This window comes from Marmota marmota, unplaced genomic scaffold (genome assembly GCF_001458135.2).
Source record: "Marmota marmota marmota unplaced genomic scaffold, marMar, whole genome shotgun sequence".
NCBI classification, from domain to species: domain Eukaryota; kingdom Metazoa; phylum Chordata; class Mammalia; order Rodentia; family Sciuridae; genus Marmota; species Marmota marmota.
This window is the reverse complement of record NW_025999891.1, coordinates 5810528-5823552: the sequence shown is the minus strand read 5'-3', so window position 1 is coordinate 5823552 and position 13025 is coordinate 5810528. Positions and strand designations below refer to the sequence as shown.

Sequence of the window (13025 nt, the reverse complement as noted above, 5' to 3'; positions counted from 1 at the left end):
CTCAGCATATTATGTGGTTTTAAAGCAGAAACATTCATGTGGATAAAACTGTTGTTTAGTCAAAAATAAGAGAAAAATATATTTTCTTACCTTTGAAAAAGGTCCTGCAAACCGCCATAAACCATTAAAACCAAAACCTGCAACAAATCAAATATTTCTCTTATAACAAGATATCTTTTAACCATAACAGAAATAATTATGATAGCTCATGGGTAAAACCTGTGCATGCACACACTGAAAATATTTTAGAATCAATGTCAAAGCAGATTAAAACTTAATTAAAATAGACTTAGTATAAAACCATATTTTAATAAAATTGTCAAGCAATATTGAACACATAATTGAGTAAACAAATGGTTTATATAGGAGAAAATATAAAGCAGCCTATCCGTTATGAAGAATTCTCTAGTCAGTGCATTCTACAACAGTGCACACATCAGCAAATTCATCAATCATCCATTACTTTGCAGGTAAGATGTTTGGTATTGTGGTGGGGATTCTTCATGGTACACCACACTCTGCACAATTCCATGGATTGGATTTAACAAATTTGGATCTTGGCACAATGACAATAAGGTGTTGATCTTAGAGTCCAACAAATTATGCCTAAAAAAATAGAAGTCAATAAAGGAACATTTTAGGTGATTTTTAAACTAAAATATTTGTATAATATATATTCCTCAGAACAAAGTGACAAAATTGAAGGGAGATGAATACTTTTATTTTGGGAGGGGGGTACCAGGGAGGGGGGTACCAGGGGGGTATCAGGGGCACTCAATCACTGAGCGACATCCCGAGCCCTATATCTTGTATTTTATTTAGAGACAGGGTCTCACTGAGTTGCTTAGTGCCTTGCTAAGTTGCTGAGGCTGGCTTTGAATTCTCGATCCTCCTGCCTCAGCCTCCTGAGCCACTGGGATTACAGGTGTGCACCACAGTGCCAGGCTGAGATGAATACTTTTAACTTTCTGGTACTCTTCTATATTTCCCAAATTTTCTATAATGAATTTATGTGTTTGCTTGTTGGGTTTGTCTTTCATTTTAAATCATCAGGGAAAATACAGTAAAATCAAACAACTAGAGGTGTCATATAATCATTTCTAATCATACTTGTGGTAAATGTTTTTTTAACACAAGGTTGGAGTCTGCCTGCCATTTAGCATGTTTTAGAACCATCTCTTTTTGCTGACTGCTGATATGTATCCAGGGAGTTAAAAAACTAAATTTAATACTAATTAGTGCTTTAAAATCCTGAATCTAGCTGGGCGTGGTGGCACACACCTGTAATCCCAGTGGCTCGGGAGGTTGAGGCAGGATCTTGATTTCAAAGCCTGCCTCAGCAAAAAGCAAGGTGCTGAGCAACTCAGTTAGACCCTGTCTTTAAAGTGGGGGTGTAGGGGGGAAGAATTCAAATTTAATATTATTTTAAAAAAATTTTTTTAGATGTTGATGGAACTTTATTTTATCTATCTATCTATTTATTTATTTTAGTTGTATATGGACTCAATGCCTTTATTTGTTTTTATGTGATGCTAGGATTGAACCCAGTACCTTACACACATGGTAGGCAAGCACTCTAGCACTGAGCCACAACCCCAGCCCAATTGAATATTATTAAAGAAAGCAAAAATTAGTTTGGAGGAAGTGAAATATATGATCCAATGGAATTTTAGAAAGAAACTATTTCTAATCCTAGCTGCACTCCAATAATAAAAAGAAATAAGACCTAACTATATAAAATTTAGAAATTTAAAAACAAGATTAACCAAAACTAAGGAAACAATTATGCTACATAGAAAGCATAGATCAGGAATAGAATACCCTAAATTTCTTTGGGTTCTTTGTGGGTTTTTTTGTTTTCAGTGTGGGGGAGGGACTGGGGATTGAACCCAGGGGAGCTTTACCAATGAGCTGCATCTCCAGTCCTTTTAATTTATTTTGAGACAGATCTCATTATGTTGCCCATGGACTGGCTAAATTGCTGAGGTTGGCCTCGAAATTGTAGTCCTCTTGTCTCAGCCTCCTCAGTCACTGAGATTATAGGGTTCCCCCATGCCCATCTAAAGTTAGCTTTATCATGCCCATTTTATGCTATCTTTATAAAGCATATGACATAAAGACAGGTATAAAAGTTAGCTAAAATTAAAAGGAGTGCTGGCTAGGCATGGTGGTACATGCCTGTAATTCCAATGACTTGGGAGGCTGAGGCAAGAGGATTTCAAGTTTGAGACCAGTCTTGGAAACTTTAGAGACCATAACTCAAAAAAAAAAAAAAAAAAAAAAAAAAAAAAAAAAAGCCAGGGATATAGCTCAGTAGTAAAGTACTTCTGGGTTCAGTCCCCAGTACCATAAAAACAAAAATAAAAAAACAAAAGGAAATACTTACACAACAGGAAAAACTTTGGGGAACACAACACTGGCCTCTGCTAAGTATTCATAAAGAATTCGTTGATCAAATTCATCTGTGGTGTATTTTACCAATGTAGCCTGCCAAGATGCAGAAAAGTAAATAAACATTTAAAAAAATTTTGTGGCTGAACTGTTATCTGTTTTGGTGAGAAGTAGATGATCTTCCTTTCATGCTTTTAATATTAAGTGGCTCCTAACAGTAGACTGGAATAAAAATTTGAGGGGGAAAAAAAATTCTCAAAAAGTAAAAATCCTTACTAGAACGGTAAGAAGAAGCGCTTGGATCTTCGGATCAGTAAGTACTTCTTCATCCAAAAGAACATTTGATTCAGACACTGAAACTTTACGCAAATGCGAGTGCTGTTGTGATGAGGAAATCCTCTGAGTTTCTGCAGTAAGATATGGATTAACACAATCAGCTGTATTAACAGAGCACGTAGACAACCATTTTGCCTAACATATTTTCATGTCACTTCTAAAGTTCAAAAGGTTTTCAGTAGATACTTCAAATATTAACATAAACATCATACAGAATTACTATTCATCTACACAAAAATTTGGCTAGCTATTTACAATGCTGTGTATAATATATTTGATTACTTTTTACACAGGTTTCAGGATAACTGTCATTTTAAGGACTGTAGAGCTTATCTTACAAAAAAGGATAAATTTCTATATTGCATCCTGAAGATGTAAAGACATGGATGGAAAGTAAATACAGCTTTTCTATACTCTCCCACCTTATTGTCAATGATCTAGATCAAATATTAACTTTGTTTCTCACCCATTTCATAATCAGTTTCTGCTACTCTCCTCATTTTGGGGGGTGTTGTGATCCCCGATTCCATTTCTTGCCTTTTAGGAGCCTTTGTGTCTGATATCAAGTGATCAAAACTTTTCCTTGTTCCTATAAACAGAAGTTACAGAATATGGAAGTTTATTAACCACGATGTCTATGAATAAGAATATGCTAAAAAGAAAAACGCTTGAATATAAAGTGTTTAAGATGTTCCTGCCTTAGCACAGAGCTACATCATTTTTTGCTTGGACTACTGTATTAATCTCTTAAATAGTTCCCTAGTCAAAATCTCTGCCTATTTCTCCACATTGCTTCCAGAAAGTTTCTAAAAAGCAAATAAAATTTGGTCATGTTCTTACTTACTTAAAGATCTCTGCTTGATACATGGTAAGGCTAAATCTCTAAATCTCTGAAGAGGGCACATAAAATCTTTCACAATAAAGTTCTGATTCTTCTCTACCCTCATTTCCTACACCATTCCCCATGATGGCATAATGCACTATCTGTTCTTTCCTAACTTCTTTAGTCAGGCGATTCCTCCTTTCTCTTGAATAAATGCCCTTCTCTATCCTGTGTCTACCTGGCAAACATATATTAAATCTTCAAGACTTGGTTCAAATGTTATTGCAGCTTTCCCATAATTTCGTCAAGACCTCAGTTTCCCTATTATATCACTGTAATGGCTCCTGGCAGATGCTATTGATGCTGGTGAGCTGACTATATCTTGGTCATGAAACTATAAGCTCCTCCAGGGCAGAGACCATAAATTTTGCACCCTGAACATGCACTGAATGAATTCAATACCACATTTTCTCTGGTTAGTTTTTCACTTATGGCTTACTTAGCATCTCTCATCAGTCTAATTTTCACTTGGGCATTTAAGATGCAAACCATTGCATATTTGCCTCATTAGTAGTTGTGGGTGTTAATTTTGGCAATCAAATCAAGGGAAAGGGGGACAACTTCCTTGACACAAAAATCCAGAATTACAAAACACAAAGTAACCAGGAAACTCCTAGAAGATTATTTACCACAAAGCATTAACAGAAAAGAACTCAAACAAAAAGTAACAGACATCTGTGTGACTAGTAACAGTGATTATCATTCACAGTTTCCATTTCTTTCATGGTTTACTGGCAGGTTATTTATTTTGTACTTTGTTGTTTGTTCACTAATTTCCTTATGAACACAAACATTTTTCCAATACTACTTCAAGATATTTAAATATGTTTGCATGGATAACTGAAATTCCACTGAACCATTCACAATGCTGGTCATAGAAATAGATACCAACATATTCTAGTAATAATGAAAAGTTCAAAGGGAATACAGAACTGCTTTGCATTTCCTCTGTGATGTGAGGTAGATCAGTGGGCTCTTCCAGGAATTTACTTTCAGTTTCTGAAACAGAAAAGGATCTTATAGCATTTTAGGTGTATTTTTCATAGACGAATATTGGTAGAACTGAGCAATCTTAACTCTCAAAAATTAAACCTTCTTATAATATTGAAAAATACATTATTTTACTTTTTGTCATTTCAAAGATAACATGGGAAATACTATTATCATAGCTTCATACCATTTTGGTGTATTCTGCTTTCAAATGATAATTTTGCGAAATATCCCAAAAGCCCAGAGTATACCAAGACTCTTTTCTTCTTGTAGGTGTCTAATGGTTTTCCTATTGCCATTGCCTGCTACCCACCCAAGGGAGAAAACAAGAAGAGTTGTAGTATTTAAAGAATCAGGAAATAAACAAACCCTTATTTCAAGGTCTCATTTGAATTTCTCTATCTCAATTGACAATGGCTTAATTTATCAAACCCTCTTATAACTGGCATAAAAAAACTTTGCCACAGTGAGCCGGATGTGGTGGCACACACCTGTAATCTCAGCAGCTGGGGAGGCTGAGACACAGGATTGCCAGTTCAAAGCCAACCTCAGCAACTTAGTGAGGCGCTAAGCAACTCAGTGAGACCCTGTTTCTAAATAAAATACAAAATAGGGCTGGGGATGTGGCTCAGTGGTTGAGTACCCCTGAGTTCAATTCCCAGTACCAAAACAAAACAAAGACTTTGCCACAGTGAAACAGAAAAATTTTGATAATATAAAACAGTTTCAAATAATCTTTTCAAGCGTGAAAGCCTCTGATTGTTTTCCAGAATAATACTACATTTAAGAATTGTACAAAATTAAGATAAACTAACCAAGCAACTTTTTAGTGTTGGCCTGAGAAGGCTGCCCCATGTCCAAACTCATGGATTTCCTGGCTCGGGGACTGGTTTGGCCTACAGTTGGATAGCTGGCTGCAAGGTACCCTTCAGAACCTTTGGGAGAGGACCATGGTTGGTTCTCCTTTAGTGTCCTAAGAGATTTAATCAGAAAGAATTAATTGACATGGTGACAAATACAACCAATGTTTGCCCATTCCAAGTAGCTTTTCTATTACTAATGACAGCAATCAATATTAAAACTGCACTTTAAAGGGCTTTACAGTACAAACTCTGAATGGATTCCCAGGAAATATTATCTTCCTTGCCATGGTATCTTGTACATAGTAGGGACTCACCAAAGGCTAAACAGAAAGAATTATACTACACTGATTCTATTCATTGCTTTTCTTGTTAAACATTTTCACATTTTTTTTTTTTTTTGGTGCTGGGGCTAAAGCCCAGAACCTCAAGCATGCTAGACAAACACTCTACAACTGAGCTATATACCTAGTTCTTAATTAACTTTTTAAATTGACAAGTAAAAATTGTGTATGTGTATGTATACACGGAATAACTAAATCAAACTAAATAACATGCATTATTTCACATATTTATAATTTACTTGTGGTGAGAACACTTAAAATTTACTTTCAGCAATTTTCAGGCAGACAATAAACACAGACAATTAAACAGATCATTATATTGTATACTTCTGAACTTAAATGCACTTAAAAAAATACCTTTATTTACTAATTTATTTTTATGTGGTGCTGAGGATCGAACCCAGTGCATCACACATGCTAGGCAAGTGCTCTACCACTGAGCTACAACCCCAGCCCTGCACTGATTTTTTAAATAGAGAAAAATCAAGTTTAGGCAATTATTTTCTTGGTTTAAATACCAAGAAAATCAAACTTTAAATTATTTGGCTTGATTGGGAACTGTCAATCAAACGTTGACAGGGGAACTGTCAGGCAAACTCACTTTCTCCTTTCCATAACAAAAAGGACAGAAGAAATACAGTCATAAAATGGCTAATGAATAAGACTACTGCATACCAAGTATATGCAGATAAATTTTGCATACACTGTTAAAAATCTTATTGGGAAACCATGGAAGGCTTTTTTTTAAAAAAGCAGAAAGTTAATAAATTGAATAATATAAGCTCTACAAATAAGAGATTCTATGTTCAATGTTGTATCTAAACCTTAAAGATATTTTTGTTTAGAGCTGGGTGTGGTGGCGCACACCTGTAATCTCAGCAGCTCTGGAAGCTGAGACAACAGGATTGCCAGTTCAAAGCAAGGCTCAGCAAAAGTGAAGCACTAAGCAACAAAATAGGGCTAGGGATGTGGCTCAGTGGTCGAGTGCCTTTGAGTTCAATCCCCAGTACCCAAAAAATTAAAATTAAATATTTTTGTTTAATTGAAAATGCCAAAAAATCCCCAAATGATGCCATTTCATCTAATTTCTCCAAGTTATACTGAAAAATATACTACCTCAAATCACGTATAACATTGAACATAATTTCATTGGTTTTCATCTAAATCTGTACTAAAGAAAGCTTCTTAATGACTTTAATGTGATACAAGTAAACACAATTTTTATGTGGGCGTGCATGGTTTTACAAATCTACATGGTTTAGCTTCTATCATGAAATATGCAACTGTTGCTTCTATTTCATACTGTTTTTTCCAAGACCCTTTGCTGCAACCTAATCCTTTCAAATCATCTGTTATTCAACTGGTTTGTGCTCAACAAAGGCAAACTAATGATAACATTAACACAATGAGACTAGAATGATAACTATCCTATTACTAACTCATAAAATACTATATATTTATAGTTTTGACTTCCTAGACTATTATTTCACTTCCCTGACTATCTCTAGATTCCCCTCTATGTTATCTTCTAGATGATTCTGCCACTTGCTTTCACTGGCATTGGAAAATTGAAACTTGATTATAATTATGTAATTATGGAAGAGCAAGTCCACTTACCTATAGCTGGGATCACCATGATGAATGGGATACATATCCATGGGAACATTTTCCATTGAAATGTCAGTAAGAAGAAGGGACTTTCTATGTTTGAGGCTACAGCGACTTCGAACCTCTTCAGACACTGTGAGTAAAGCTAAAATAAAAGAGAAAGCAGATTAAAAAATTTAACAAGTCACTAGTGTCACCTAAAACAGGATACATTTCTAAAGAGGGTAACACCTGTTAAAGGTGCATTTAAAAAGCCCTAGAGTATGTGAGGTTCAGGGATATAAACCTAATGACAGACCTGTCCATCTGTTTTGGAAGGCTACATAAACATGAAATATACAAAGAGATTTAGTAAGCACCCTTTTTTTTCAAGGGCTTAAATGTACATTTGATCTCAACAAATAAAAAGTAGTCAGGGCAGGTATTATTAAATTCACTGAGGAAAACACTCAAGAGATGTTAAATGATTGGCTATGAAATAAAAAAGTTGCAACAAATGGAACCTGCTAAACTGGGAATCAGTACTTGCCACTGAACAACTACATTCAAGAAGTGTGAGAGTGCTAAATGTTGCTGAGCAAAGAAACAAAAATTAGAAAAGAGCAAATAGGGGAGGTTTAATGGATTAGTATGGATGGGGCAGACATTTCAGATAAAATGGCATGAGGAATAACTTTTGAAGAGGCAGAAAGTCACTACTAAGAGATGGGAAGTAGATTAACTTAAAATAGTCCATCCATTTGGAGAAATATAAAAAATTAGGCTTATGAAATTTAGATAAAGAAGATAGAATCAGAGTTGCTTGAGGGCCTAGGATGCTAGCCTGAGGCATTCAGATTTTATGACAAACCACAGGGAGCCACTGTTGTGTTCTGAACCAAAGATGACAAGAGGAACACATTCCAGATTTTATTAGGAAAAACGTTTTGGCAAAACTTTCAAAGTTTTAACCACATCAAAGGACTGGCCTATGAACCTATGAATTATTTACTCTGCCAATTAGCCAGCTGAAGGACCCATATAGGAAGGTATTTGTACTTTTTGGTTTTCCTAAGATAAAGTTGCAGCAATATTAATTTTGTCTGTTTCTTGTTTTTACCTGCCAAGTAAGCCACACTCTGCGTATTCACCTCAAATTTGTCACAATTTCTATGTTTATTAACCAGAGTTAGTAGTGTATGCAAAATTCTGACTGTTCTTGCAACAATGGCAGGTGAAGGATGCCTGTACCCTATAAAAAAAAAAAAATAAAAACAAGATGTTAATTTATCCTGTTAATATTTTCCACAGGAATTTTATAAGGAAGTAAAATCAAATGTATACGTTTACAGTGGTAGGTACCCATCAGGTAAAAATTAGGGAACTTCTATGATCCCTCATGCCTAAGAATTATTTAAATTGATACAAAACTAGAGACTCAAGTTCTAGCTTGACACTCACTCAAAACACTATGCTATTCCTAATAACCACAGTCTCTGATCATGACTGCATCATATTATATTCACTGCTATCAAGTTGTGAAGTCAGCAATGAAGAATAAAGCCAGGTCAGAAAGTGAAGGATGAGGAACAGCTGACGAGCACTGGCTATAAGTAATACAGGAATCTGGAGGGGTGAGGATAGGATCAGAGAGATGAGGCTCTGTGGTATAATAATGGTACTGATCTATAATACACTGGAAACAAGCTGAAGAAAATCTGTAATCAAATCTGTACAACAAGATTTTCTAATATAAATTAACCAAATAACACTGATCTACAATGTCTTGTTTTGCTAATCAACAGAATACTTAAGTACTATTACTAATAACATAGTTATTAAAAGGCTCAGTACGTAGAATTTCTTTTTTGTTTGAAGGGGCAGGGGATTGTTATACACCTAGCCCTAGCACCTAGGAATTTTACAAAAAAATCAACTCTTTTGCATTTTTTTTTTTTAGAGCAAAGTAACAATTTATTTTTGAAACAAAGAAAGTGGAGCTCCTAAAGGAAGGAATCCCAAGTGGGTTGTCGTCTTCTGCTTTTTAAGTAAATCTGATACTTGATATGGAAATTAGGCTCTATTAAAATACATACTGAACAAAATATAACTCAATAAGACAAAGTTTGGATTTAAAGTAAACATATGGGTTAAATTATTTCAAGTAACCAATTATTTTAATTACTTCCAGCTTCTAGGTAGCGCTTCATACTAACATTCTGACATAAGGCCTCTCTACCTTTCAAGAGGTGTCCCACCAGTGCAAAGTTAAAGTTAGAATTGAAATTAAGTCCAACAAAATGATCCATTTGCTTGCAGTGCCATTCCAGAGGATTCCGGATTGCCATAAATACCTCTTCCGGACTCTATTGAAAATAATCATGAGAGAATTAATGAAGTTCACACAGAAGCTTTCTTCACTTCTTATTTTTTTTTTTTTTTTTTTTTTTTGAGACAGGGTCTTGTGNTTTTTTTTTTTTTTTTTTTTTTTTTTTGCCGTGCAGGGGATCTAACCCAGGAACTCATCTATGCTAGGCAAGCACTTGGTCACTGAGTTACAGGCCTAGTTCAGAAGCTTTCTTTAAAAGATCACTTATTTAGAGTTTCATGGCACACACCTGTTATCCCCAGCTACTTGGGATTGCAAGTTTGGGACAGCCTCAGTAACTTGGTTAAACTGTCTCCAAAAAATAAAAATAAAAAAATAAAGTCTGGGATGTACAGCATCCCTGGGTTTAATTCCTAGTGCCTCCCCTAAAAATATACACCAATGATTGATTTTTGTGTTCAATAGTTATGACAAGTAATCCTTTAAGTTGAGAGAAATTATTTTCAGCTACAGAAAACCACAGAAGAATATTAAAGATCTTAAAAATTAACTAGTACAAGATGCAAGATAGTCAAGCACTTAAATAATAAGACAGTAGAACAATGAAATAGCATTTATTTATTTATAATACATAATTTTTTATTTCAGTGTAAGTTTATTTTGGGTATGTAGTTTGTTCCTCCACCTACTCCCTCAAGCTGGGGCTTTGCATGGTGTCTAGGCTTACATTAAACTCCTGAACTAGGAACTGGGTTTAAAACTCAGTTTATAGCACTTGCCTAGTACACGTGAGGCACTGGGTTTGATCCTCAGCATCACATTAAAAAAAATAATAATAAAATAAATGTATTGTGTTCATCTACAACTAAAAAACAAAAACAAACAAAAAACCCAAATTCCTGGACTCAAGTGATCCTCCTACCTCAATCTCCCAAATAGCTGGGCCCGGAAGCGTGCATCTATGAACCCAGATATCATCCTGGTGACTTTTAACAAGCTTTATTAACTGATTTCTAGTACTTTAGGGCCCTAGAATAGTTTGGATTTAAAGTAAACCATATGGGTTAAATTATGGGGCATAGTTCCTTCTACTGGGCTCTTTCTGGCTTTGAAAATGCCAGATACTTCCTTTTTTGGGGGGTTCTGGATATTTAACCCAGAGGTGCTTCACCAATGAGCTACATTCCCAGCCACCCACCCCATTTTTTAAAATTTTGAGCAGGGTCTCACTAAGTTGCTAAGGCTGGCTTTTAACTCGTGATCCCCCTGTCTTAGCCCTCCAAAACACTGGGATTACCAAGGCAGACATTTCTAAGATACAAACACTTCATTTGCAAATATTCTTTCTTTTTTTTTCCTGTGGTGGTGTAGGAAGTGAACCCAAGGACCCTTAATTACTGAGCTATAATCCAGCCCTTTTTACTTTTTATTTTGAGATAGGGTCTCACTAAGTTTATAAGCCTGGCCTCAAACTTGTGATCTTCCTGCTTAAGTTTTCTGAGTAGTTGGGATTATAGCCATGTGCCACTATGCCCGGCTACAAATATTCCTAACATACAAATAGCCTATAAGTAGATATCACTTTGACCACTATTGTCCCAAGACAACTCCAGAAAAGAACAAAAAGTTAAGAAAGAAGGATTCTAGTTTGGAGCTAGATACATGAATCAGGACAAGTTACTTAATCATTGTTCCTTTGTATTGGTAAAATACTTTCAAACTCTAAGATTAATTTCATTTCCAGTTGGGTGTGGTGGCATATGCCTATAATCTTAGCTATTTGGAAGGCTGAGACAGGAGGCTTTCAAGTTTGAGGCCCTGTCTCAAAAAAATAAAAAGGGGTAAGGATGTAGCTAAGTGGTAGATCACCCCTGTGTTGACTCCCTATAACTGGGGGGAAAATTATTTCCACAATACCTAGCTATTCTGGGTCTGTACAAAATTAGGAAGACTGAACAAATACTGGTTTTATACCACATTAGGAAGACTGAACAAATACTGTTTTTTTTTTTGGGGGGGGGGAGGGGTTCCTTTCGATTTTCCAACTTCCTTATTAGGTTTTAATAATACTGATCTTCCTGCTTAAAGTTTTCTGAGTAGTTGGGATTATAGCCAACTACTATTATACTTTTCATTAAGTAGCATTAGTCAATAAAAACAAGCACTTTTTTAGATTATTTCTTTATTTGTGAAATAGGAATGGAGAATGCTAACCTCTACCTTGGAGTTATCAAAATGAAAAATAATGAATGTACAGTGCTTAGCATAAGGCCTGGCATAGTTGCTATTATTACCACTCAGTATTATTTATCTTAAAAATATTTGTTAGCATCAGCAAGCACCACTTTTTGCTATCTGTATACAGAAAATATGTACTAAAGTTTAAATAGGTTTTTTTATGAGCTGGTAAGAAAATATACTCACACTAAACTAAATTAAAAATATCCATATTTAAAATATAGACTTCTTTTGATTTTAAAAGAATCACACAGCAATAAAAAGAAAAAGAAGTACTACATGCATGTAATCTAGGAATTCCAAAGGAAAGTTTGCTTACCTTGTCATTGAATATCCGGAGACTATCTAAGGTATGTAGATTTTGTTCAAGAAGTGCAGTGCCTGCTGAATATAAGTTGACCTCATCCAGCTGGAGCACTGCCACAGCTACCCAAAAGAGGGCTTTGTGCAAAGGGGAGTCCTGGCAAAGGAAGACAAATTTCCAGGTTAGTAAGCCGAACATAAAATTTATGCCTCCTCATCATAAAACAAAGTATGCTATCTTGCAAAATTACCCATGCTTTCATTTGGGGGAGGAGATAAATATAGATAAGTTCTTTGTCTTTTTCATGCGTATAACTAAAGACATGGTTATCTGGGCTGAGATCATAGCATCTTCTTTGATTTCTCTCTGTTCTGGATTCCCAAATCCAGTTTTCTAGTGCAGTCTCTCAAATTTGTCATTTCTTTTGTATTGCTGCTGCTGATGCAATCCTCAGGCCACCCTTTATTCAACATGTGGATTCTTTCTGCCTTCAGTTTTTCCCTGTTCCAACCTACTGGGTACTGTATCACCAGAATGATCTAAGTCCTGCTCTTGTCATATTTTTTGTCTGCTAAAAAATGGTATATATTAAAACTCCTTGGGGCTGGGGATGTGGCTCAAGCGGTAGCGTGCTCGCCTGGCATGCGTGCGGCCCGGGTTCGATCCTCAGCACCACATACAAACAAAGATGTTGCGTCCGCCGAAAACTAAAAAATAAACACTAAAAATTTCTCTCTCAAAAAAAAAAAAAAAAAAAAAAAAA

At 35.5% G+C, this 13025-nt stretch overlaps 1 protein-coding gene across 9 annotated transcripts in view; it reads right to left on the bottom strand.

The window, feature by feature from the left end:
- Positions 1 to 13025, bottom strand: part of Nf1 (neurofibromin 1) — a 245823-nt gene that overhangs the window by 18982 nt on the left and 213816 nt on the right. For 5 of the 9 annotated variants that reach the window (XM_048794474.1, XM_048794490.1, XM_048794481.1 and 2 more), the window contains 11 exons: positions 12278 to 12418; positions 9631 to 9757; positions 8512 to 8643; positions 7422 to 7557; positions 5416 to 5573; positions 4544 to 4609; positions 3194 to 3316; positions 2668 to 2798; positions 2387 to 2487; positions 464 to 606; positions 91 to 137 (listed from right to left, as the gene is read on the bottom strand). In XM_048794474.1, coding sequence (XP_048650431.1) covers positions 91 to 137; positions 464 to 606; positions 2387 to 2487; positions 2668 to 2798; positions 3194 to 3316; positions 4544 to 4609; positions 5416 to 5573; positions 7422 to 7557; positions 8512 to 8643; positions 9631 to 9757; positions 12278 to 12418 — 1305 coding nt within the window. The remainder of the gene's footprint in view (positions 1 to 90; positions 138 to 463; positions 607 to 2386; positions 2488 to 2667; positions 2799 to 3193; positions 3317 to 4543; positions 4610 to 5415; positions 5574 to 7421; positions 7558 to 8511; positions 8644 to 9630; positions 9758 to 12277; positions 12419 to 13025) is intronic. The other 4 variants (XM_048794485.1, XM_048794487.1, XM_048794494.1 and 1 more) reach the window with 1 other exon arrangement.